The sequence below is a fragment of the Hordeum vulgare genome, chromosome 7H (assembly GCF_904849725.1).
Source record: "Hordeum vulgare subsp. vulgare chromosome 7H, MorexV3_pseudomolecules_assembly, whole genome shotgun sequence".
Lineage (NCBI taxonomy): Eukaryota > Viridiplantae > Streptophyta > Magnoliopsida > Poales > Poaceae > Hordeum > Hordeum vulgare.
Genome location: NC_058524.1, coordinates 56,932,391 through 56,956,679, shown reverse-complemented (window position 1 = coordinate 56,956,679; position 24,289 = coordinate 56,932,391). Strand labels below are relative to the sequence as shown.

At 45.6% G+C, this 24,289-nt stretch overlaps 1 protein-coding gene and 1 pseudogene across 1 annotated transcript; both read right to left on the bottom strand.

The window, feature by feature from the left end:
• Nucleotides 1-413: 413 nt before the first annotated feature.
• On the bottom strand, nucleotides 414-1,428 carry LOC123410008 (ethylene-responsive transcription factor ERF003-like). Its single transcript, XM_045102878.1, has 2 exons — nucleotides 1,198-1,428; nucleotides 414-1,106 (listed from the first exon to the last, which is right to left on the bottom strand). Exons 1-2 carry the CDS (start codon nucleotides 1,278-1,280, stop codon nucleotides 698-700), a joined length of 492 nt encoding a protein of 163 aa, XP_044958813.1. The 5' UTR covers nucleotides 1,281-1,428; the 3' UTR covers nucleotides 414-697.
• Nucleotides 1,429-21,290: 19,862 nt separating this feature from the next.
• Nucleotides 21,291-21,869, bottom strand: LOC123408499 (annotated as a pseudogene).
• Nucleotides 21,870-24,289: the final 2,420 nt, after the last annotated feature.

The following is a 24,289-nucleotide window of genomic DNA, read 5'->3' as shown; positions in this document are numbered from 1 at the left end:
GAAGAAGTACATAAAACATTATGTACTGGGAAAAATGTGTATCTTTCTTTTGGCAAATGGAAAATGTATGTCTATTGTTATACTTAAAAAGGAGATTCCCCCACGGAAAACACTTACTTAAAAGAGTATACGTTTACTGTTGACGAGCAGAGTAGACTTTTCTTTTGGCGGGGAGAGCAAAGTGGACTTGGGAGGCTTAGTTTGTGGTTGATGAATTGTTTGTGCTTTATTTTTCTATAATTTATCCTGAAAATGAACACACACTAAAAAAATGCAGAAACTAGCTAAAGTTGGGCCTTTACCTTGGGAGTGACGAAGGAAAATCATTTAGCAAGAGTGAAAAGAGATTCGCAAAAAAAAAAAAAAGAGTGAAAACTCTCTGTCAAAAAAATGTGTCATCAAAGCTTAACACGAAGATCGAAACAGTAATTAGGGCATCATCAAGACATGAATAGTAATACAAGAATGAAGAAATGTGCTCTAAGGAAGCTACTGTATACACAAAGCCGCTGGAGAGCTCGGGTGATGACCATACTAACCTCGAGCTCTTCCCGACATGGCTTATGCTAAGCTAAAAACAAACCCACCCACACAGAGAGAGAGAGAGAAAGAGGAAGAGAAAGGGAAATGGAGCGGAAACAGAGCAAGCGGACGGAAGACGCGGGAGCAGAGCATGCGCGGAGGTGGCGGAGCGGAGCTAGTAGGAGATCTCCATGGAGAAGTTGGAGTCCAGCAGCTCCTCGATCATCTGCTCCACGTACTGCTCCTCCAGGAACCCCCCGCTCCACCCGGCCGCCGCCGACGGCGCGCTGGCGCCATTGCCCGTGTAGCCGGCGAACGGCGTCGGCGACGTGCGCGGCTCCACGCCCACGGACGACGCCGAGGCGCCCTTGTCCCCCTGCTGCGCGGCCTGCGGGCCGCACGCCACGTTGAAGCGGTGGAGCTTGGCGACCAGGGCCGGGGAGAGGAACGACGACGACGGGGCGGCGTCGTTGTCGGGGAAGTTGGTGCGCACGCGCGGGCCGCACATGATGCGCGCCGCCTCGTCGTAGGCGCGCGCCGCGTCCTCCGCCGTCTCGAAGGTGCCCAGCCAGATCCTCGTCTTGCTGCAAGGAAAGAAAACCGCCATGGTCAGGCCACGCAAGAGAACCGGTCGATCCGGAGCAATCGCAGAGCCTTTCGACGACGGCGACGTACAGGAGGGGGTGGCGGATCTCGGAGACCCAGGAGCCCCAGTGGCGCTGCCGGACGCCGCGGTACCGCTGCTGTGGCCGCGCCATTGGAGAAGGAGCTCTTCGCTTGCTCTGTGAGAGTGGAACCAGCTGCCTCCGTGCTGCCCGCTAGCGTGTCTCGGCACTGTGTCTCGGGGCTCGGAGAAGACGATGGCGCTGGTGATGGTGATTAGTGTGGTGTGTGCGACTGCGAGCTTTTGAGCGCTATAAATAGACACAAGGGAGGAAGGAGGAAATACAGTTCCCGGCCTGTTTTGAACGGCCTCTCGGTGGGTCCCAGCCTGTGTTTATGTCACCCCTGGCTCACCTTGATCAAGTTAGAAATTGCACACACAAAAAACTCAGAAACACCAAAAGGGAAAGGAAATTATAAACCCCGAACGTTTGGATTTTAAGAATGACAGCCCAAACATTTTTTATGGCAAATTTAGTTGGCGTGAGGTGACACGTTTAGTTGGCAAACATGACAATTTTCTGACAAGACAAAATTACCATGTTTGCAAATTAAAGTTACCACCTCACATCAACTGAAATTGCATTGAAATGTTTGAGGTACCATGCTTAAGTCCGAACATTTAGAATTTATCAGGATCCAAGGAAAAATGCTCGAAACTCTTAGAAGCACTAGTGATCTCGGTTGGCTGGCTAGCACCTAAATATTTTTGAAAATGAAGGTTTTACCTCTTAACCTCTGCATCAGTTTGGTTAATTATGATAAGCATGTTTGGTTAATAAGATTTTATGTGTTTACATACTAGTACTATATGTTTCACAATTTTTTCTATGGCTATTAAATTTACAGATATCAAGATTCAGTAACCACACATTGATCATTAAAAAATGAGTATAGAACTCCTTTTGACTAAAAAATTGATGAGTTTTAAAACATTTACGAATTCCCTACACAAATTTGACCATTATTGTTTGTAGGAATGATAGCAAAAGACCATTATTTTTAATTACGAAATTATGTCATGAAAATAAATATTATATCTTAATCCAATTGAAATACTCTACTAGTTAGTTATTGATATTAGAGTAGTTTGATTGTGAGTTTCCAATTGTATAGTCCATTTTAGCAGAGATAGTAATAAAATCATGCATGTGCTATATTGGGCGAGCAATTAACAAAAACATTTGTTTAAAATGTGAAGAGTCATTTATTTAAATTTAGGTTTTCTAAGCCTTATTTGGCATTGGGATTGATTGTGATGTTACCGATGAATTGTGTGTGCTTTGGGATAATTGGCAAGATGGTTGTAGTTTGGGTAACAAAATTTGTAACCATTTAATTTAAGTTTTCGAGATGGTAATATATTTTAGAACAATTGAGAAAACACATTAGCTATAAATTGAGAGTATGATGGAAGAAATACTCGTGGTATCCTACTTATTAAATAGTTTTTCGTCCATTTTGTCTTTGTTACCAAATTGTTCCACCACAAGCAACATTTCAAACAATGTGCATTATTGTCATCCTTTTCATCTTTGCTTGCACTTTATTTTTTACATAACTACTGTCATGAAGATGAAGGGAAGCTTCGGCGCAATACTAAACATGTTGCCTTGTGACAAGCAGATCACTGGTTTGAGCCCTAGAAACAACCTCTTGCATAACTACAGAGGGGAAGGTTGTGTACAAAGACCCAAATTGGTCAGACCTTTTCCCTAACCGGGAGCTATGTGCACAGGGTTGTCCCTACTGTCATGAAGATATGTAGACATATTTAATGGTATCATTTTCAAGTGATCAATAAGGATCCTATCTCGCTTAGTTGAGGAGTGGATGTCTCATAGGATGCGAATTTCGGTTCATCCTGGAGGGTTCTCCCTGTGGTTTTCTTTGAAAAAGAACAAGTGGCAAATGTAAATATTTTCTGAAGCCATAAAGATATAAAAAAGATGTGATCGCATGTTCTACGAGGACACATATTTCTCTGGACAAATGAGTAAGAAATCAATATATTCCATGTAAGCTAGAGAACACCATGTGAGCTAGACTATACCCAGAAGTCAGGAACTAGTGTTAATAATATTCCCTTAGACTATGAGATAGCCCCTATTGACCAGATCCCAGACGTCACATTTCCCTCCAAGTAAAACATACCTACCTAATGTATTGACGAACAAGTTAATGATGAGGTTCTAGGGTAGTTTACCCGCAAAAAAATAGAGGTTTGAGGTAGCTTAGGCCTAATTAACTAGTCTTACATACAAGTCCAATCCATGTTAGATCAGCATATGGTAGGTAAGCATACAAAAAAAAAATAGTAGCTAGTACATGATTAGTTCAGAGCTTTGGATTCCCCACAAGAACCCAAACTAAAGTAGCCCGCAGATGCCCGCATGACACACACTGATCTGCAAACTGTACGTACTTTGATTTTCCCCATAGGATTGACTATCGAGCCCCATGAATTTCCAATGACATCACAGGCTCACTGAGTCACGGCTACTGCGAGAGAAAAAAAAAACTACTGCGAGATCTGCCAAAATATCGATTGGTACGTAGACAGTCACACACTCAAACACATCGTCCTACTTGCCCTCCGATCACAGGGCAAACAAGTTGCAAACTGCAGTACCTAGCTAGAAGGTGGAAATCTGCAGCCTCATTGGGCTGCTACATTTGCATCTGTTTTCAGTTTTGGCGCCATCCATTGCAATGGCATGGAGGCCTTGGGACGAGCAGAGCCGGCGCCTTGGGAAGAGCATATGCAGATGGGGAGGCTAGCATTTTAGCCCCTCAAAAGAAAAGAAAAAGAACCGTGCAATTCATTTGATGCAAAGTGAGAGCATCTAGGACCCGACTTGGTAAATTTGATCTCTTAAACATTCACGGACATGCCCGACGTCTCCGCGGGCAATGATCAGTCAAGGCTCAAATAATCATTTTATAACTGGATACCTTCGATAAGAAATCTCAAATCATACTATTACATGCAACATAAACCTAATATTGAGTGAAGCTCGTCCGGCTCCATCGTGCTCATGTTCGACGGCCAGCTGCGCTCTCTAGAATGTTGGTCCGATCTTCGGCGAGGTAGAGTAGGACATTGGACGTGAGCCAGCTCACGGGACTCGATGCGCCGTCGTCTCCCATGCCCTCCTCTTCCTCATCGGAGACCGGATCCTGATGATGCTAGTGGACATTAGATCGATACTGGATCCGTTCTCGGAGGAGTCGGCGACGTCCACCACGACGTGATCGCGGCGTCCGTGCTGGTGCACCATACGAGGCGTCGAAGAATGCGATGCTGCCTTGCAAACATCCGTCGTCGCGAGGGCTTTCGCCGTCTCACGAGCCCGCTGGTCCGCGCGGCTGCCACGCCGCGTCTTGTTTGTGTGAGGCGGCGCCCATGTGTGTTATCTAGCTCGACGCGCCAACGAAGTGGTTGCGCGTCCGCCACTGCGTTAAGACGCCAGACGGACCACACCGCCTCCGGTGAGGCAACGATGGCACAGCTATCGGCAGATCCAAGCGTCATTTTAGCGGACGGAATGGATTTCGGATGGAAGGAGTCCAAGCGATGCCATGAGGGGGCCTCCTCCCGGGAGTGTCGGAGTGCAAGCCAGACGGTCATACACTCCTCGGCGCCGCATGCGATGAGCTCGTGGTCGATGAACTGGAGGTGTAGAATTCGGATCCGCTGCATGCCATGACAGAGGAGGCTGGAGTTCGCCGGGCGGGAGCTTGAGGACGGAGTGGAGTGGCTATGATTTTGTGTGAGGAAGGGATAAAAAAGAATATATGTGAAGTCGGATGAAACGTCCAACGTATCGAACGCGCTTGGGTCTCTCTATATCCGATTTATATTTGAATTACATGTAAAAGGTGTCGACCAGTCAAAACGTTTGAGTGTGGATTGCGGCGTCCGTCTGTGTCGAGTAGGTCAGGCGCCCGCTGAGGCAGGCATCAAGATTCATGCATATGGTCGACTTGCGCGCGCGCACCTGCCAAATCTGGGTCTGGGTGTGTGTGTCATCGGTGATGCGTGTGTTTCCTTGTGCAACGCACCGTATCCAGGGCGCGATCTCCCCGCCCGTCCCGTCGCGGCTTGGACGCATGCATGCATGCATGCATGCTCGATCTCGCCGATGCGCGCGCCGTGGTGTGCCAGCGTCGGGCGACCGGGCCGCGCTCGCTGCGTTGCCCTCGCGCGTTACAAGTGGCCGGGCGCGTGGGGATCCGCGGTGACGTGCCGTCGATCCGCTGGAGATCAGGGCATGATGCCGGGGTTGGACGGAGGAGGCCTCGTCCCGTGGCGGCAGCTGGGGCGTATCTATGCTGCTGATCAGGCGACGGCCAGTGGTCGGCCAGGGTTTTCATGGGAGCTCAGGAGGGTGGTGTTGGAGGGCATGACATGGGCAGCAGGCAGCCGCAGCACTGGCTGGTTGCTGTGTGTGCCTGCTTGTCTTGGAGGCTCATGGCAAGTGGCAAGTGGCGACCGCGGATCCATGTGGGGGTTCCAAGCTTCCAATAGTAGCCTTCCTAGTCAGCAGCTCGGCTGGGTCTTGTCACTTGATAAGGTGATAGGATTTTCCTGTCAAAGATAGTGGTTGGATGGAACCTTGCCACATGTTTACCTTTTCGCAACTACACTCTTCGAGCATCTACATCTAGACATGGTAAATATGACCCCTTAAATGTGTGCGGACACGCCCGGTCAGTAATCAGACGTGTCCCTTATTTATCGGTCCATGCAATCATATTATTCATTTTCTTTCTCATATGTTCGGTCAATTGCACGTGATTGATGAAGAGGAAGAGAGAGAAAAAAATGAATAAAAAAAAGAAAAAGATGGTCCTGGATGGGGTCGCGTCCTATATGACGGACTAACCGGGTGCGGCCGGGCGCGTCCGCGTATCCTCCCTATATTTAAGATGGATAGAAGGGTTCACGGACAGAGCGAGCATATAGGAACAATAGAAGGGTTAATTTTATTATCCTAGTAGTTTTTTAGGCAAATTTGAACCAATATAGTGGACAAAAAATAACGTAATTGTCAAAAAATTCAACTAACAACAGTCAAGAAGTGCACGACAAAACCGACAAAAGGTTTACACAAATCTCAGCAACTCGGAATTCCGTACTCATCATATGACTTCGATGTCTAAACATCTAGCCTTTGGCCCTCCACTAATTTACTTCTTTCAATATGCACACATTGACACATACCACATCATCATGCAACATGCATGAAAAAGACCCACCTCAACATGCAAACATGTATGAGAAAGGCCCGTCTCAAAAATTTAATACAATAAATTATGTTTATTTTTAAATTTTATTTTTCATATTATTCATCCAAATATTTATTATATAAATAATCAAATATCATGAAAGTATGTTGCCACAAATTCCCACCACAACGCGCATGCTTTTTTCATACTCTGTTTCAACTGATAGTTGAGGAAACATACGAGGTGATCAAATATATGCATTATTTTATTTACCCAAATATTAATTTCATACAGTCTAATCCCATTAAAATATATTGCAACCAATTCCCACGGCAATGCTTGGGGTATATCATCTAGTATCTTATATACCTAAGAGAGTCATCCCCACTAACTTATTTATTTCAACATGCAAGCATGTCCCTCCATCATACAATTATGATAAGGATAACCTCAACATAAAATCATGCGTGGGAAAATACCCATGAGAACATTCAACCATGCATGAGAAAATGTCTTCCGTTCAGTTATTCTACTTATGTATGCTACAACTATACATAAATCAAATATAATAAGTCATATGTATTTTAAATTTTTGTTCTCATATTATCAAATCAAATATATACCCACCAAATCCCGCTACAACGTGTGGGGTACTCTCTAGTTTGCTAAAATAGTTGACCCCAGACAGCTTTGATTCTCTCAGCATGGAACTATGATACGACGTCATGTCACCATGCAAGAAAAAAGGCCCACCTTAACACGCATCAAGCATGCTACTCATATTTTTATTAACCATTTTGCAACTATAGAATAACCAAATACAAAATAATGTATTTTTGTTTCAAATTCTCACATTGTTAATCCAAATACTAATGTTACATACGACCAAATCTAATTAATATAACTGCAAATAATTCCCGCAGCAATGTGTGGGGTAAAGTCTCTAGTTGGTCTAGGAATGCATCACTCAATGGTGTAAAATATCATATATCCTGTGAAAAAACAGAGCAGAGGAAAAATCATCTGGTATATCCCGTTGGATCTAAACAATTGGCCACAAGTGTGGTAGGAAATGCAATGGATATAATTAAAAAGCACAAAACTTACTAAGAGAAAATGAAGTAGAAATTTGCAATAGGCGTCATTGTAAACTATAGAATGCACAATAGTGAAAGGGAGTGTAAATAAAATTTCAAGAGAAAATTTAATAAAAAAAATATGTGCATATGTAGATCCAGCGAAAAATACAATTGATAAAAACTTGTCAAATTTACTTGTTGGGTCCAATTTTGAGGGTCTCGTGGTTGTTGCAAAGACAATGGTGAAAACAAATATTTGGTATTGACTCTCCATTTCCGGATAAGAATGCCAAAAGGAACCATCCACACCGATCATATGAAGTGAGTGTGCATTTGTAAGCAAGATGCTAAATTAATAGGCAGTGGCATCATTCATTTTGAAGTTACCACCAATTTTATAAACAGAAAACAAAGGATGCAATTAAACTACTTCCAAATTAGACCTGTATTATATGAAAACATATTAAATTTGATAACAAAAATCTGTAATTAGATTCAAACAAAATAATTTTAGTGCATCATTTTTATGTGTTAGTATATTTATTGAAAGAAGAACGGTAATAGATAGATATAGAAAACCAGTTGATGTCGAAATTACATGCAGGGAAGAACAATCAAGCAACTCAGGCTTGTTTTGACATTCCATCGTAATATTGTTTACCAACTTGGTCAATTTGCATACGTGTATGCCTTCACTCAAGCAGTCTTATGTTGCAGCGGCGGTTGGTTGCCAACAAACACATCACACAAATGTAAACATACACAACAACATCACATAAATTTTGGTCTTTGCCAACTATGCAAGAAAGAACAAGAAACGGGGCCACACTTCTTCTTCAAGTGTCGATACACGCTTAGGCTCTGAAGATCTATCATCGACAAACTGGGGCTACCTCACATCAACATCTCCGAGTGGCATCTTGATGAATCCATCAACGAGTGGTGGGACAAAAAGACCGATAACCGAAGCCCAAATTGGCATGCCATGACCTCCCTCACTATGCTCATCCCATGGACCATTTGGAACGAGCGCAATGCTAAAGTGTTTCGTCGAAAATTTGTACCACCGCCTCTTCTTCTTACTCCATTCTTTAAGAGGCAAAGTTATGGGTTATTGTGGGCGCAATAAAACATAGGACTGTAGTTTTGTGCGAGTAATTGTCATGCGTGTTTATGTAAAACTCTAAACCATATTCTCTCCTTATTTAACAGATGAAACAAATGTTGTATCTTCGTTTAAAAAAAAACATATATCATATTCCTTTCGTACTATAATATTTGTTGTTGACGAGAATTAGGAGTATCTTGCAGTGGGCAGTTGGCTGCCTACAAACACCACATCATATTAGAGCATCTCCAATGCCAGCATAAAAATATCACGCCCAATAAAAAAATTAGCGCGCCACTATAGCACTTTTAAAAGGCGGGGACCACTAGTGGAAAACGGGCCTTTGGCCGGGACCCTTTAGTCCCGGCCTGCCTCTGGGCCGGGACTAAAGGCCCGGCCACGTTGCCCCAATTCTCATATCCTCCCTCGAGGCTTTAGTCCCGGCCCGTAAGGAGCCTTTAGTCCCGGTTCATGTCCCAAACCGGGACTAAAGTCCTCTGCCTATATATAGCACAGCCCCCCTCTCCCCTCTTGGTTGCATTTTTCTTGGATGGAGGATTGTGGGTGGGTGCTTGCTCTCCACTTTTTTATGCACTAGAGGTGTTTGTTGAAATGTGTGTTAGAGCGATGCCGCTTCAGTTCACCGAACACAACTACGATATGAGATGCCTGAGCCACGCTTAAACCTCTTCCTCTTTATTTCTACTTATTCTAAAAGGTTAGCAACTATATTTCCTCGTTTAGACCGTGCGGTACTAATTTTTAGGATCGTGATTGTATTTGATATACTGTCGTATAACGCAGATGAGTCATCCATGGATGTACGGTGATCGACGCACAACCGCTTACAGAGAAGGCGTGCATTCTTTTCGAGATGCAGCCGATACGAACAAGCATGGTGGTGGCTATATGTTTTGTCCATGTGTTGAATGTCGGAATGAGAAGGATTACGCTTCCTAAAGAGTCATTCAGAGCCACCTGCTTCAGTCCAGTTTTATGTCGGGCTATAATGTTTGGACCAAGCACGGAGAAAGAGGGTTATGATGGAAGACGACGATGAAGAAGAAGAGAACGATGATGACAACTATCGGTCTATGTTCCCTGAGTATGCTGATACCGCAATGGAAGACAATGAAGAAGAAGATCAGGATGAAGAACGGGAACCAGATGAGCCCGCTGATGATCTTGGCCGGGTCATTTCTGATGCACGGCGAGGTTGCGACACAGAAAAGGAGAGGTTGCAGTTCGAGCAGATGTTACAGGACCACAACAAATTGTTGTACCCAACTTGTGAAGATGGCCGGAAGAAGTTGGGTAGCACACTGGAATTGCTGAAGTGGAAGGCAGAGACCGGTGTGACTGACTCGTCCTTCGAAAAGTTGCTAGTACTGATGAAGAAGATGCTTCCAAGAAAGAACGAATTGCCCGCCAGCACGTACGAAGCAAAGAAGCTTGTCTGCCCTCTAGGATTAGACGTGCAGAAGATACATGCATGCCCTAATGACTGCATCCTCTACCGCGGTGAGAAGTACGAGAATATGGATCAATGCCCGGTATGCACTGCATTGCGGTATAAGATCAGAAAAGATGACCCTGGTGATATTGAGGGCGAGCCACCCAGGAAGAGGGTTCCTGCCAAGGTGATGTGGTATGCTCCTATAATACCACGGTTGAAACGTCTGTTCAGAAATAAAGATCATGCGAAGTTGTTGCGATGGCACATGGAAGATCGTATGAAAGACGATAAGTTGAGGCACACCGCTAATGGTCGGCAGTGGAGAAATATCGAGAGAGAGTTCCCGAGATTTGCAGCTGACGCAAGGAACTTATGGTTAGGTCTGAGTACAGATGGCATGAATCCTTTTGTGAAGCAGAGTTGCAGTCACAGCACCTGGCCCGTTACTCTATGTATCTACAACCTTCCTCCTTGGTTGTGCATGAAGCGGAAGTTCATTATGATGCCAGTGCTTATACAAGGTCCAAAGCAACCCGACAACGATATTGATGTGTACCTAAGGCCATTAGTTGATGAACTTTTACAGCTGTGGGCCGAACCAGGTGTACGTGTGTGGGACGAGCACAAACAAGAGGAATTTGACCTTCGAGCGTTGCTTTTCGTAACCATCAATGATTGGCCTGCTCTTAGTTACATTTCAGGACAGTCAAACAAGGGATACAATGCATGCACGCACTGTTTGGATCAGACAGAAAGTATATATCTCGACAACTGTAGGAAGAATGTGTATCCGTACAATCGTCGTTTTCTTCCGCCCAAGCATCCCTTAAAGAAAAAAGGCAAGCATTTCAATGGCAAGGCAGAACCCCGGGGGAAGCCTGTCATCTGTACTGGTGCTGAAGTATTTGATATGGTCAAACATTTAAAAGTAATCTTTGGAAAGGGTCCTGGCAGCCAACCTGTTCCTAACGGCCCTGATAAGCGCGTACCCATGTGGAAGAAAAAAACTATATTTTGGGAGCTACCCTACTGGGAAGTCCATGAGGTCCGCTTGGCAATCGACGTGATGCACCTGACGAAGAATCTCGGCGTGAATATTCTAGGCTTCCTGGGCTTGTATGGGAAGTCAAAAGATACACCGGAAGCACGGGAGGACCAGGAACGTCATAAAGGAAGAGATGGCACGGGAGGACCAAGGGTATGAGATAAATGGGAATACATTTTACACGGTTGCCCAAGATAAAAAGAGCACCAACCAAAATAGTGGTGTCCGCTTTGATGCAACAGACGAGAATGGGCACTGTTTGGAAACATATTACGGGTACATAGAGGAGACATGGGAACTTGACTATGGACCTACTTTTAAGATCCCTTTATTTCGGTGCAAATGGGTGAAGCTGACAGGAGGTGGGGTAGTTGTAGACCAAAAGTACGGCATGACAACAGTGGATCTCAACAATCTTGCGTACATGGACGAACCATTTGTCCTAGCCAGTGATGTCGCTCAGGTTTTCTATGTGAAGGACATGTCTACATTAACGAGAAAAAGAAATCAGCAAAAGAAGATATCGTCCGATGAGCCAAAATGCCACATAGTTCTTTCAGGGAAAAGAAACATCGTGGGAGTAGATGACAATACAGACATGTCAGAAGATTATAATAAATTTCATGAAATTCCGCCCTTCAAAGTGAAAACTAACCCAAGCATCCTACTAAATGATGAAGATTCTCCATGGCTACGACCCAGAAGAAAACAGAAATAATAGATAGGAATATTAGTGCAATAATGTAATAATGTATTAAACCTTTTATGTAATGCATGTATGGAATGTACTAAATTTCAAACACTTTTCATTTTCATAGTATCCATGTAAGAGATGAGTTCTTGTTCGAAACCCTGATACTTCGAGAGAGATTGTCCGTTTTGTACACGAAGTGCATCCAGTTTTTGTCGTAGCCCTATCAACTTTTTAACACATGCTATGTGGGTGAAATGATGATAGCATGCCAACTTTCAACATTTTCAGAGTTCATTTGTAGTGCTTTTCAATTTCAGGGTGAACTAGCTCAAAAAAATAAGTAAATGCACGAAATATACCAAATGAAGTCAGAAATTGTTGAAATTTTGTGATGTGCCTTTGAATGGTGCATTTTGCACACACAAAAAGTATGGAGTTCAAATAAGTTCAAAAAAATGAAATCCCTTTGTAAGAGATGAGTTCTCGTTCGAAACCCTGATACTTCGAGAGAGATTGTCCGTTTTGTACACGAAGTGCATTCAGTTTTTGTCGTAGCCCTCTCAACTTTTTAACACATGCTATGTGGGTGAAATGATGATAGCATGCCAACTTTCAACATTTTCAGAGTTCATTTGTAGTGCTTTTCAATTTCAGGGTCAACTAGCTCAAAAAAATAAGTAAATGCACGGAATATACCAAATGAAGTCAGAAATTGTTGAAATTTTGTTATGTGCCTTTGAATGGTGCATTTTGCACACACAAAAAGTATGGAGTTCAAATAAGTTCAAAAAAATGAAATCCCTTTGTAAGAGATGAGTTCTCGTTCGAAACCGTGATACTTCGAGAGAGATTGTCCGTTTTGTACACGAAGTGCATTCAGTTTTTGTCGTAGCCCTCTCAACTTTTTAACACATGCTATGTGGGTGAAATGATGATAGCATGCCAACTTTCAACATTTTCAGAGTTCATTTGTAGTGCTTTTCAATTTCAGGGTCAACTAGCTCAAAAAAATAAGTAAATGCACGGAATATACCAAATGAAGTCAGAAATTGTTGAAATTTTGTGATGTGCCTTTGAATGGTGCATTTTGCACACACAAAAAGTATGGAGTTCAAATAAGTTAAAAAAAATGAAATCCCTTTGTAAGAGATGAGTTCTCGTTCGAAACCCTGATACTTCAAGAGAGATTGTCCGTTTTGTACACGAAATGCATCCAGTTTTTGTCGTAGCCCTCTCAACTTTTTAACACATGCTATGTGGGTGAAATGATGATAGCATGCCAAATTTCAACATTTTCAGAGGTCATTTGTAGTGCTTTTCAATTTCAGGATCAACTAGCTCAAAAAAAATAAGTAAATGCACGAAATATACCAAATGAAGTCAGAAATTGTTGAACACACAAAAAGTATGGAGTTCAAAAAACCATATTATGAAATTAAATATTATCATTGGCGATTCATCTCTATTGTGAAATTAAATATATCAAAAAACTATTGCAGAACATATGACCAAATTAATACAAGTTCATCATCACATTAAAGCCAAAGAACAGTAGTGATCAAATGTTATTATTGCAAAAAATAAATACATAAAGTTCTCTCATAAAACAACATACAACTATGTAAAACATTTAAATGCAACAACAAACGCGATCAAAATCGCAACTAAGGTAACAATTGACCCAACAGCATAATGATACCAAGCCTCTTTATCAATGGCATATTTTCTAATATTCCTAATCTTCAAGCGCATTTCATCCATCTTCAAGCGCATTGCATCCATCTTCAACCGCATCGCATCGATCTTCATCTTGCGATCATCGATGACATCGGCGACATGCAACTCCAGTTCCATATTCTTATCCTCAATTATTTTCAATTTTTTCTTCAAGTATTTGTTTTCTTTTTCAACCAAATTTAACTTCTTGACAAGAATTTTTATGTGGGTTGGAATTTCCGGTTCACATACCTCCTAGATTAAAAATATATATGTCACATTGGTCGTCATAATTGTCATAAACACTAAATAAAACAAATAGTTATAAAAGATAATATATACCACATCCGAATCATAGACAGGACGAGGGCCGACGGAGGCGGATACAAAAACCATCGCACTATATAATAACAAAAAATAATGAAAGTGAGTAATTTATACAAGTATGTATCTAAATCATACAAGTAAGATTTTTTTGATTTTAAAAAGAAGATAAGAACAAGAGGCTCACCACGGTGGTGCTCGCAGTTGGTGCACGGCCAAACCTAATATTAAGGAAAATGGAGCTTGGAGGTCGAGCTTGGAGAGGAGAAAGCTTAAGTAGAGTGGCTCGGGCATTTCATCGAACACGTCATGTGCATGAACTAGAGTGGCAAGAGCATGGCATGGTCACACTTCAACAACCAAAAAACAGGGGATACGGTGGGCAGGGGCGAGGGTTTATATAGGTAACACTTTAGTCCCGGTTCTTGCCACGCCCCGGGACTAAAGGCCCCTGCTTCCCGCCTTCTGGCCTGCCGAAAAAGGGCCTCTAGTCCCGGGTCGTGGCTCCACCCGGGACTAAAGGGTGTCTTTAGTCCCGGTTGGAGCCACGCACCGGGACTAAAGGCCCCTGCTTCCCGCCTTCTGGTCTGCCCGAAAAAGGGCCTTTATTCCCGGGTCGTGGCTCCATCCGGGACTAAATGGGTCTTTAGTCCCGGATCGAGCCCCGAACCGGGACTAAAGATCCACTTGTATAAGCGGGAGTTAGAAAATTTCGAACCCAAATCGTCCATTTCTCTTCTTCTTCCTCTCGTTCTCCTGCCCGGCGCGGCAAGCGACGAACTCGACGACGCCGTCAGGCTGCCCGCCGTCCTGCTCGCCGCCGCCTGCCGTCCTCCTCGCCGTCGCCGTCGTCCTGCTCTCCGCCGCCGTCCTCCTCGCCGCGCGCCGCCGTCCTCCTCGCCGCGCACCGTCGACACCTCTGGCCGATAAGCCCCACGCCCCCTCCTCCCCAACACTCCGGCCAGCACAAGCAAAGAAGAAAAAGGAGAAGAAAGGAAGAAAAAGGAGAAGAAAGGAAGAAAAGAAGAGAAGAAAAGAAGAAAAAGGAGAAGAAAGGAAGAAAAAGGAGAAGAAAAGAAGAAAAAGGAGAAGAAAGGAAGAAAAAGGAGAAGAAAGGAAGAAAAAGGAGAAGAAAGGAAGAAAAAGGAGAAGAAAGGAAGAAAATAGAAGAAAGGAAGAAAAAGGAGAAGAAAGGAAAAAAGGAGAAGAAAGGAAGAAAAAGGAGAAGAAAGGAAGAAAAAGGAGAAGGAGAAGAAAAGAAGAAAAAGGAGAAGAAAAGAAGAAAAAGGGAAGAAAGGAAGAAAAAAGAGAAGAAAGGAAGAAAAAGGAGAATAAGAAGAGGAGGAGAAGAAAAGAAGAAAAAGGAGAATAAGAAGAGGAGGAGAGGAGAAGAAGAGGAAAAATAGAAGAAGAGGAGAGGAGAAGTAGTAGAAGAAGAGGAGAAGTAGAAGTAGAAGAAGAAGTAGAAGAAGAGGAGAAATAGAAGAAGAGGAAAAATTAGTTTAGGGTTACAAGAAGAAGAAATATTTTTTTTGTCATTTAATTTTGCTATTGTATAGTGTATATGCTTAAGTGTTAATAGTGTTTCTTAGATTATTGCTTAATTTTGCTATTGTATATGCTTAAGTGTTAATAGTTTAATTTTTCTATTGTATATGCTTAAGTGTTAATAGTTTCTTTTTAGCAAGAAAATTAATAGAACTAGTTTAATTTTGCTATTGTATATGCTTAAGTGTCCGGGACTGGACTCCGCCCGGCTGGTATTTTAGAGTTTAGGTTCTAGCCAAGACCCGGGACTAAAGGTCCTCCTATATAAAACGAGCCTTCAAAGTTTCCAACCCCTCTTATATAGTTTGTTAGTTTATTAGTTAATCAAATGTCCGTTTTTTTGCAGAACTATGGATCCACATATCAGGAACCTCGAAGAGGAAGAACTTCTCGAAGATATAATCAAAGACGGCCCCGACGTTGAACCAGCTGAATCTCCGACGTTATATCTAAACGACTCCGGATATGGAATGGAGGTCGAGCGACACGATGGGGCAGGAGATAGGTCCAATGACGGAGAAGGTGATAGCTCCACTGATGGAGAAGCCGGTGGAGAAGCCAGTGAAGAAATAATAAAGTCCGGCAAGGTATACATATGAAGTTCGACAATCACTTGTAATATGTGAAAAATATTGGAGATAGCTCTATATTGTATACATATACATTCATTTGACAAATGTTTCTCCCTCTTAGGCCTCCACATCGAGCAAATCTACGAAACGAGGCCCGACTAGAAAGTTGGATGCACGGACGCATTACACCTTTGAGGTGATAATGCCTACGGGCGAACCCAAGCTTCCTAAGAATGCTGCTGACACATTCAAGAAGCAATGCGGAGTTCTCATTAGGGATCACGTCCCGATCAGCGTCCGGGAGTGGAACAAGCGCAAAGGGGCAGCCGATAGTGACTATGTCGCCGAAAGGTACAAAGATAATCTTTGGAATGATCTCATGTCACATTTCAACCTGCCAGAATGTGAGAATGAAGACGCCGCAGACAAACTGAGGGCCAAAGTCAAGCAATGGACTCTAAAGAAGATGGCCGAACTGTTCCGTAGCTGGAAGAAGAAGCTATGGAAAAAACTATCTGAAGACAAAGAAAGTGTCAGTATTCGAGGGGTATCTAGCCAAGCAGGCGAATCACTGGAAGGAATTTCAAGAGTACAAGGAGTCAGAAGATGCCCAGGCATTATCAGAAAAGAACAAGATAAATGCCGACAAGAAGAAATATCACCACAAGCTGGGGCCAGGGGGCTATGAGACTGCCATCCCAAAGTGGGAAAAGAAAGAGCAAGATCTGATAGATAAAGGCATCGTACCTGAACCACTCCGTGATGAGTGGGAATTGAGAGCAAGAAATTGGTTCCTTGCGCATGGTGGGTCGTACGACGAAACAACAGGGGACCTCCTCTGCAATGACAATCTTAGGATACCCAGGGAGAATTGGAAAAGGATAGTGAAAGAAATTAAGGAGGGACAAAGAAAGTTCACTGCAGATAGAGATAAAGATTTGCTCACACTGGTCCTCGGCAATGACGAACATGGAGGAAGAACGCGAGGCTTCGGTCCATCTTACCCGTGGTGGCTTGGGTTTGCCAGAGACCAAGACACTTACAGAAGCCGAGAGAGAGCAAAGAAGCGGCAGCAGGATGAGGAGAATGACAAGTTCAACCAGTTGCTTGCCAGGATTAACGAGCAACAGAAGCAGATTGATGAGCTTAGAGGAGTACCGCGCCAGGAAGACCCTGCACTTGATATTATCGGCGCCCCATCTAAGCGGAAAAGCAGCGTGGCTGAATCTGAGGCCCCGCCCGACGATGAACGAAGAATGATAGAGGGCGGTCCCGGCTACCCTGTGGATGGAATCAAGGAGTCAACATCATGTGAACTCCATCAGAAATTCAAGAACATATCCATGAAGGTGGCCGTCGGACAAGCTTTACCTTCTGGCCCTGATGCACGCTGGCATGGCCGTGAGATTCCAGCTGGCTTTGCTAAAGTCGGGGTGGATGAAATCATGACGGGGTTTAATGATATGGAGCTCGACATAGCTAGACCCGAAGATGAGAGGACACTCGGAGAAGTACTGGGTGGAGTCATCCTATGGGACAAGAATTACATCAAGCTTCCACGCTCGGCCCCAAGGACAACACCGCCTCCGAGTCGTCGCAGGTCACCTACACCTCCAAGCCCTCCACATGACGTCGGCCAGCACAACACGAGTCCATCTCGATCACCGCCGCCGGACTTGGTTCGTTCGTCTCCACCGCCGCCCGCTCCGGATACAAAGCCTGAGCCTGCCACAGATACAAAGCGGGAGCGTGCCACCTAGAACGCTCCGCCGTCGTCCGCTCCGGATTCAAAGCCTGAGCCTTCCACGGATACAAAGCGGGAGCGTGCCACCAAGAACGCTCCGCCGCCGCCCGCTCCGGATACAAAGCCTGAGCCTGCCACGGATACAAAGCAGGAGCATGCCACCAAGAACGCTCCGCCGCCGCTCGCTCCGGATACAAAGCCTGAGCCCGCCATGGATACAAAGCGGGAGCGTGCCACCAAGAACGCTCCGCCGCCGCCCGCTCCGGATACAAAGCCTGAGCCTGCCACGGATACAAAGTGGGAGCGTGCCACCAAGAACGCTCCGCCGCCGCCCGCTCCGCATACAAAGCCTGAGCCTGCCACGGATACAAAGCGGGAGCGTGCCACCAAGAACGCTCCGCCGACGATTCCTAAGCCACAGAGCACCCCAAAGCGCAAACGATCGCCCCTCCCAAAGGTACGTCATGCTAATCTTCGTATCGGACCTTATGATCGTACCCCCGAGGAAAACGCCAGGATAGCAAAGGAACATCATGATGCGCAGATGAAAAAGAAGGAACCCGAGCCCCGCCCGGAATACACCTAGAAGCAAATAGCATTTGCAAAATACTTCACGACCCTTCCATCACAGTATGACTTACACCATAAGCCTGATGACTATACACGCACATTGCAGAAGGAAGTGAAAAAGAGCAGATCACGTGCAAGCCCTCCACATGACGTCGCCCAGCACAACACGAGTCCATCTCGATCACCGTCGCCGGACTTGGGTCGTCCGTCTCCGCCGCCGCCCGCTCCGGATACTAAGCGGGAGCGTGCCACCAAGAACGCTCCGTCGACGATTCCTAAGCCACAGAGCACCCCAAAGCGCAAACGGTCGCCCCTCCCTACGTCATGCTAATCTTCCTATCAGACCTTATGACTTACACCATAAGCCTGATGACTATACACGCACATTGCAGAAGGAAGTGAAAAAGAGCAGATCACGTGCAAATGCAAGTGGGAGCAAATCAAGTTCAACTACAAGCAAGAAAAAATCAGACGTTCCTCAGCTTGGACAACAGGCCAAACAGTCGATCCCACTCCTCAAGGTGTTAACCGAGAATGTTCCCCCTCCGGTGCAGGGGCTAGCTTTAGAAAGAGCAAAGGAGTTGGCAGCTGCATGTGGTGTCTCGGTTGAAGAATTGCTGTCTTCCCAAGACGACAAGATACCCAAGGCTGTGGTAGCCCCTAAGCCACAGTTTGTGATGGGTGAGCCTTTGGTCAGCAAAGATGATCTCCCAACAAATATGCGTTACTTGCATCAATGGTACTTAAGTGAATCAAAGAATGGGAGAACGATGATCGTGCTGAGTGTCCCAGAGGAGTACTACGGCCGCCCCGAACAAATCCATATCGACTTTGATGAACTCTTCCAGATGTACAATGGCGACGCCCTCGACAAATCGCTTATGAGTTTCTATTGTCTGTAAGTTTTTCAATTCGTTGTCTACATATAACTTGTTTAGTTATTTCAATTCATTGTCTATATATAACTTGTACTCTATTATGCAGAATGAAGATTCTGGATTGTAAAAGCAAGAGCATCCTAAATATTGGGTTTATTGACCCAGATAAAATACTTATAGCGACGCTAACTAATTATCCCAAGGAGACGGAGGAAAACCTTTTAAGGTTTCTAACAGATCAAAATTTCTGTGACCACATACTGTTTCCATACAACTTCAGGTGAGGGTCTTTACTCTATTGTGTCCATTCACTTATAAGTGTAATTGATAAGTTACTGACACACACACACACACACACACACACACACACACACACACACACACACACACACACACACACACACACACACACACACACACACACACACATATATATATATATATATACATGTGCAGCTTCCATTGGATTCTTTTGGACATTCAAATTGATAAGGGAAGAGTTGATGCCTTCGACCCATTGTCGAGACCCTTGGAACAGTTCCAAAGCGTGCTGGACATGCTCCAAGGGTAATTTCAATCATTCTTGCGCTCTATCGGTCTCTTTCGATGATTTTCTGATATATCAATTAATGAAAAACTTAGCAAATCATTATCCTTGTCGGGCAGGGTTTGGAAGCGGTTCAAGTGCGTGACTCCCGGTATCGAGCATGAGAAGCTCACCTTTAGAGCGGCTCAGGTAAGTAGTAGTATGATATACTTCTATTAATTTTCAATACATTTATGATGCTAGATTATTATTTTGATTATATATATTCTATTCTCGTAAAGTGCGACCAGCAGCCACGGGGAACACATCTATGCGGATACTATGTTTGCGAGACCATTCGCACGTTTACCTGTGAGCTCAAGGATCACAGATTCGACGTAAGCAATGAACATTCACACCTTTATTTTTACCCGTCATTCTTTGTTATCATGATTGATATTCATATTCATCTCCTCTTCTTATATAGCACACGGCCATGAGGACGAAGGTCCTACCAGAGCAACGCGCGATTGCTGTTGCAGAGGAGCTTGCGGGATTTCTGAGGACGGAAGCTATAGATGACAAAGGACGATTTAGTGTAAATAGGGGCCATTACTGATGTTCGTCCATGTAATCGAATAGACGGGCTCTAGTCCCGATAATTCAGATCTGCATATAATTGTATATATATGCTCGCTTGTAAGATAAGTTAATCTTATATATATGCATAATTATTTCTATTTAAATTATATGAAAACTAATTCCCGAACACCAAACGAGGCATCACGTTAATCTTCCGAACACCTAAACCCTAAAACCCTAAAACCCAAAAATAATTTCATTAAAAAAACCCCGAAAATAAGCAAAATCTGAAAATCTTTAGTCCCGGCCCGTGTAACGAACCGGGACTAAAGGTCCTGCCCCTCGGGCGCTACGAGGCGCCCACGTGGAGCACCTTTAGTCCCGGCTTGTAAGAGGGCCGGGACGAAAGGTTAGGCCTTTAGTCCCGCCCCTTTAGTCCCGGTTGGTGAACCGGGACTAAAGCCCCTTACGGGCCGGGGCTAAAGGCCCCATCCCCACTAGTGGACCGGAGCATCTCCAACTGACGTGCGCTAGTGCGGCGCCCAATCCAGCGGCCCCACATGCAGCAGCCCAGAGTTAGCTGCGCGCGTAAGCCGACACATCAAATATGGTGCGCGGGATAACATTTTTCAGCGCGTGCCCAAATTTTTTAGCGCGCACACAATTTTACATCTTATGTTGAAGCTGTCAGGCTCCTAAAAAATGAACCTTTAGCGGCGGACTGCGTTTTTGGCGGCTGTTAGAGATGCTCTTCGAGCATCTCTAATAGATGGTCCAAAATTTGGCGGTCCAAAACCGAAGATGTAAAATTTGAACCGCCAAAACGTGCGTTTTGGAGCTCCGAAAAAAGCTCAACTTCATAGATGGTCCAAATTGATGGTCCAAAAGAGCAACTCCAATAGATGGTCCAAAATGAAGATGTAAAATTTCTTAAAACGACAAACTACTAGTCCATTCAACATAGTTCAAACATCAAATTCAACATAGTTTCATACATGAACTTCAACTACTACTTCAAACTACTAGATAAACTACTCCTCGTCGTTGGAGCTGCGGAACTGCTCCCAGAACTCCTCCTTCTCCGGGTCGTCATACCCCTCCTCCTCCTCCTCCTCCTCCGAGAAGTCTGCCCAGTCCTCCTCGGAAGAGGACTCGATGGGGATCACCGTTGAGGGACCGGCCTCGTCCTCCTTGTTCTTCTGCTCCGCCTCACGCTTCCAGTAGTGCTACAGCTCGGCCTGGACGTACTCCGGATGCTCACGAGAAAACCTCGCCATCGCCTCCTCGTCGGTCTCGCCGGCATTGACGACAACCGACGGCTTCTTCGTCGTCTTCTTCTTCATCGTGATCTCCTTCATCTTGATGCCCCGCGGCACAAGCATCTCCGCTTCCACCCCACTCTCGATCTCTGGGAAGTTGAGGTGCTCCCGAGGCCTCACGGCACGCCACACCGCCACGCCGTAGGCACGCGCAGCCTCGTGGGCGGAGGGTTACGTGCCGATCCACCAACGCCTCCCGGCATCGGAGAACTCCACTCCCCGATTACCGGAGGGTTTCTGCCTCACGCCGAAGAAGCCCGACTTGCCCTTCGGCGTCTTCTTCGGCGCCATCGGAGAGCGGTGGCGGACGGAGCCGGGCGGGGCTGAGCTGCGGGGCGGTGGCGGACGGAGCTGGGCGGGACGGAGCTGCGCGGCGGTGGCGGACGGAGCCGGGCGGGGCGGACGGGGCGGCGACGCACGGGGCGGTTTGGAGCTACGGCGGGGGACGGGGCAGGGCCGGATCTGATGCGGGCGGCGGCGGACGGGCGGGAGGGAAAGGAAATAAAGTGGCGGTTGGACGTTCGCGGGCGGCTGGTTTTGGACCAGATGCATCTCGTGATGTAAATTTGCACCGCGAGGTGTTGCATTTTACATCACGAGGAGGCCGCTGTTCAAATTATTTTACATATGAACCGTCCGTTGCAGCTGCGATTTTGGTCTCAAACGATTCAAAAATTAGTTACTTTTACCTTTGGATCATCTATTGAAGATGCTCTTAGAATCTGTTATAACTAGCCAAGTACGTACTAGCCATGGGCCTCACGAGAATTGGATGGCGTAGCCATGTAGGGACCTCGCGTATCCTGATAAGGCCACAACATGGCAGCACATGCTACCACAGCAAATGAAATGAACAATTAAAGATGTGCACCTAGTCTGACGATTTGCCGCACTGTACAATCCACGACATGTATCTATCTATCCACATACTATCCAAATCGTCGTACACAGCAAAAATTTACTCCCCTCCGACCGATCGATAGGCCGATTCTCTGCAGCAGCAGCAGCAGCACAGTTTCGACCACGATCCTGAGCGCACGCATAGTCTCGGTTGTTGGCCACTGTTGAACCGAGACTCCCGTCCGTCCGTCACCCACACAGTGCGAGCTGCAGGCAAGTGCCGCAGTGGCATAAAAGCCCTCACGGGTCACTCACGTCGTCGGCGTCGGTACGTACGCCGGAGCCGATCGACGCCGCGGCCGGACGGATCCGCCCGTGATAGTGATACGATCCGCCCGCCCGAACGCATGGGGTACCTATCTACGTGGTCGCACGGCGGCGCGGCGGCCCCTACCGGATACGGCCGCGGGAATCGATCGGCCGGGGGACGTCAGGATTCGGGCTCAGGGAAGCGCAGGGAGGGCAGAGACGAGATATCCCTCCCTCTGTGCAGTGCAGTACGACGCGATCTTGGCCGATCCCTGCGGCAGCGCCACTGTGGGGCGTGTGGGCGCGCGCGCGCACAGGGACGGACGGCCATGCATCAAGCACCATCGCCCTGCCCGTGCAGCTGTGCGGGCATGCAGACCACACGTAGCACGTACGTAGCGTAGCGCAGCGCAGCGATGGTCTGCCTGGTGGTGTGATGGAGGGACACGGCCGGCCGGGGACATGGGAGTGGTCATCTTTGGCTGTGGATCGTGACGGCCGGGCTGGTTTATGGGGGCCGTGCATGCATGCATGCATGCTCCTTTGATGATGGTCTGATGTGCGTGTACCAGGCCGGCCATGTGCACGGCTGATGCCGATCGAGCAGCACACGTTTAAGTTGTTGTCTTGCACGTCCTTGTGTTGTTCTTGCTCTTTCTTTTCTTCCCTGGCGATGATAGTCTAGAGACGAGGGTATTGGTTTTATCTGGCGTTTTTGTTGCTTTTAATTGCTTGTTCATCTTTGATTGGTTGCCGTCCTGTGTGTGAACGCTGGTCTGAAGAAGTTCCTGGGGGAGAAAAAGATCATGGAGTCGAAGAGAGCCGCCACCTAACACATGCATTGCCTGGGTTGCTGACAAGACCCCGAATGGTTTTCTGCTGGAAATTCAGTTCTATTTCATTTTCAAGAAAGCTTTTTGTTTGCTACACCTAGCAACATGGCAACTGGCAAGCATGTTGGTTTGAAAATCTGCCACTGGAAAAGAGTATCCGTCGAATGGTATTGCAATCTAAGTCCTCGGTTCCGTAAAATTCGTTGTTTTCAAACATAAAATGAGTCAACCTTTGGTAATTTTGACTACCAATATCTGCAGGAAAACTGCAAACTTTGGACTCAAATACTTTTGTTTTGTTGTAGAAAAAAAAGAGAACTGTGCTTATTTATAATTGCTGCTTTAGATCCTGATCTTCTACCACCAAATTCTACAAGAATGTACAACGCAATAAAATAGAGTATGTAACAAAAAACTAACGCAATTGAGGTTTGCGTCAGACATAACTACCACTTTGTTAAAAGTGGCCAAAAGCTACCACCTTTTCTAATTTTGTGGCAAAAAGAAATAAAAACGACGACCATCTTAGTTGACCTAAACACAGGTGGGGCCCACCTGTCAGGGTTGACCTAATAACAAAGTCAACACTGTTTATTTTGACTGTAAAATTTACCGTTATGACTGGAGGCTAGGGTTACGGGAACGGACTGGAGGCTAGGGTTACGGGAACGAAGGGAGCGACGGCGGCCTGCCAACTAGGGTTACAAGGGTGAAGGGAGATAGGAATGG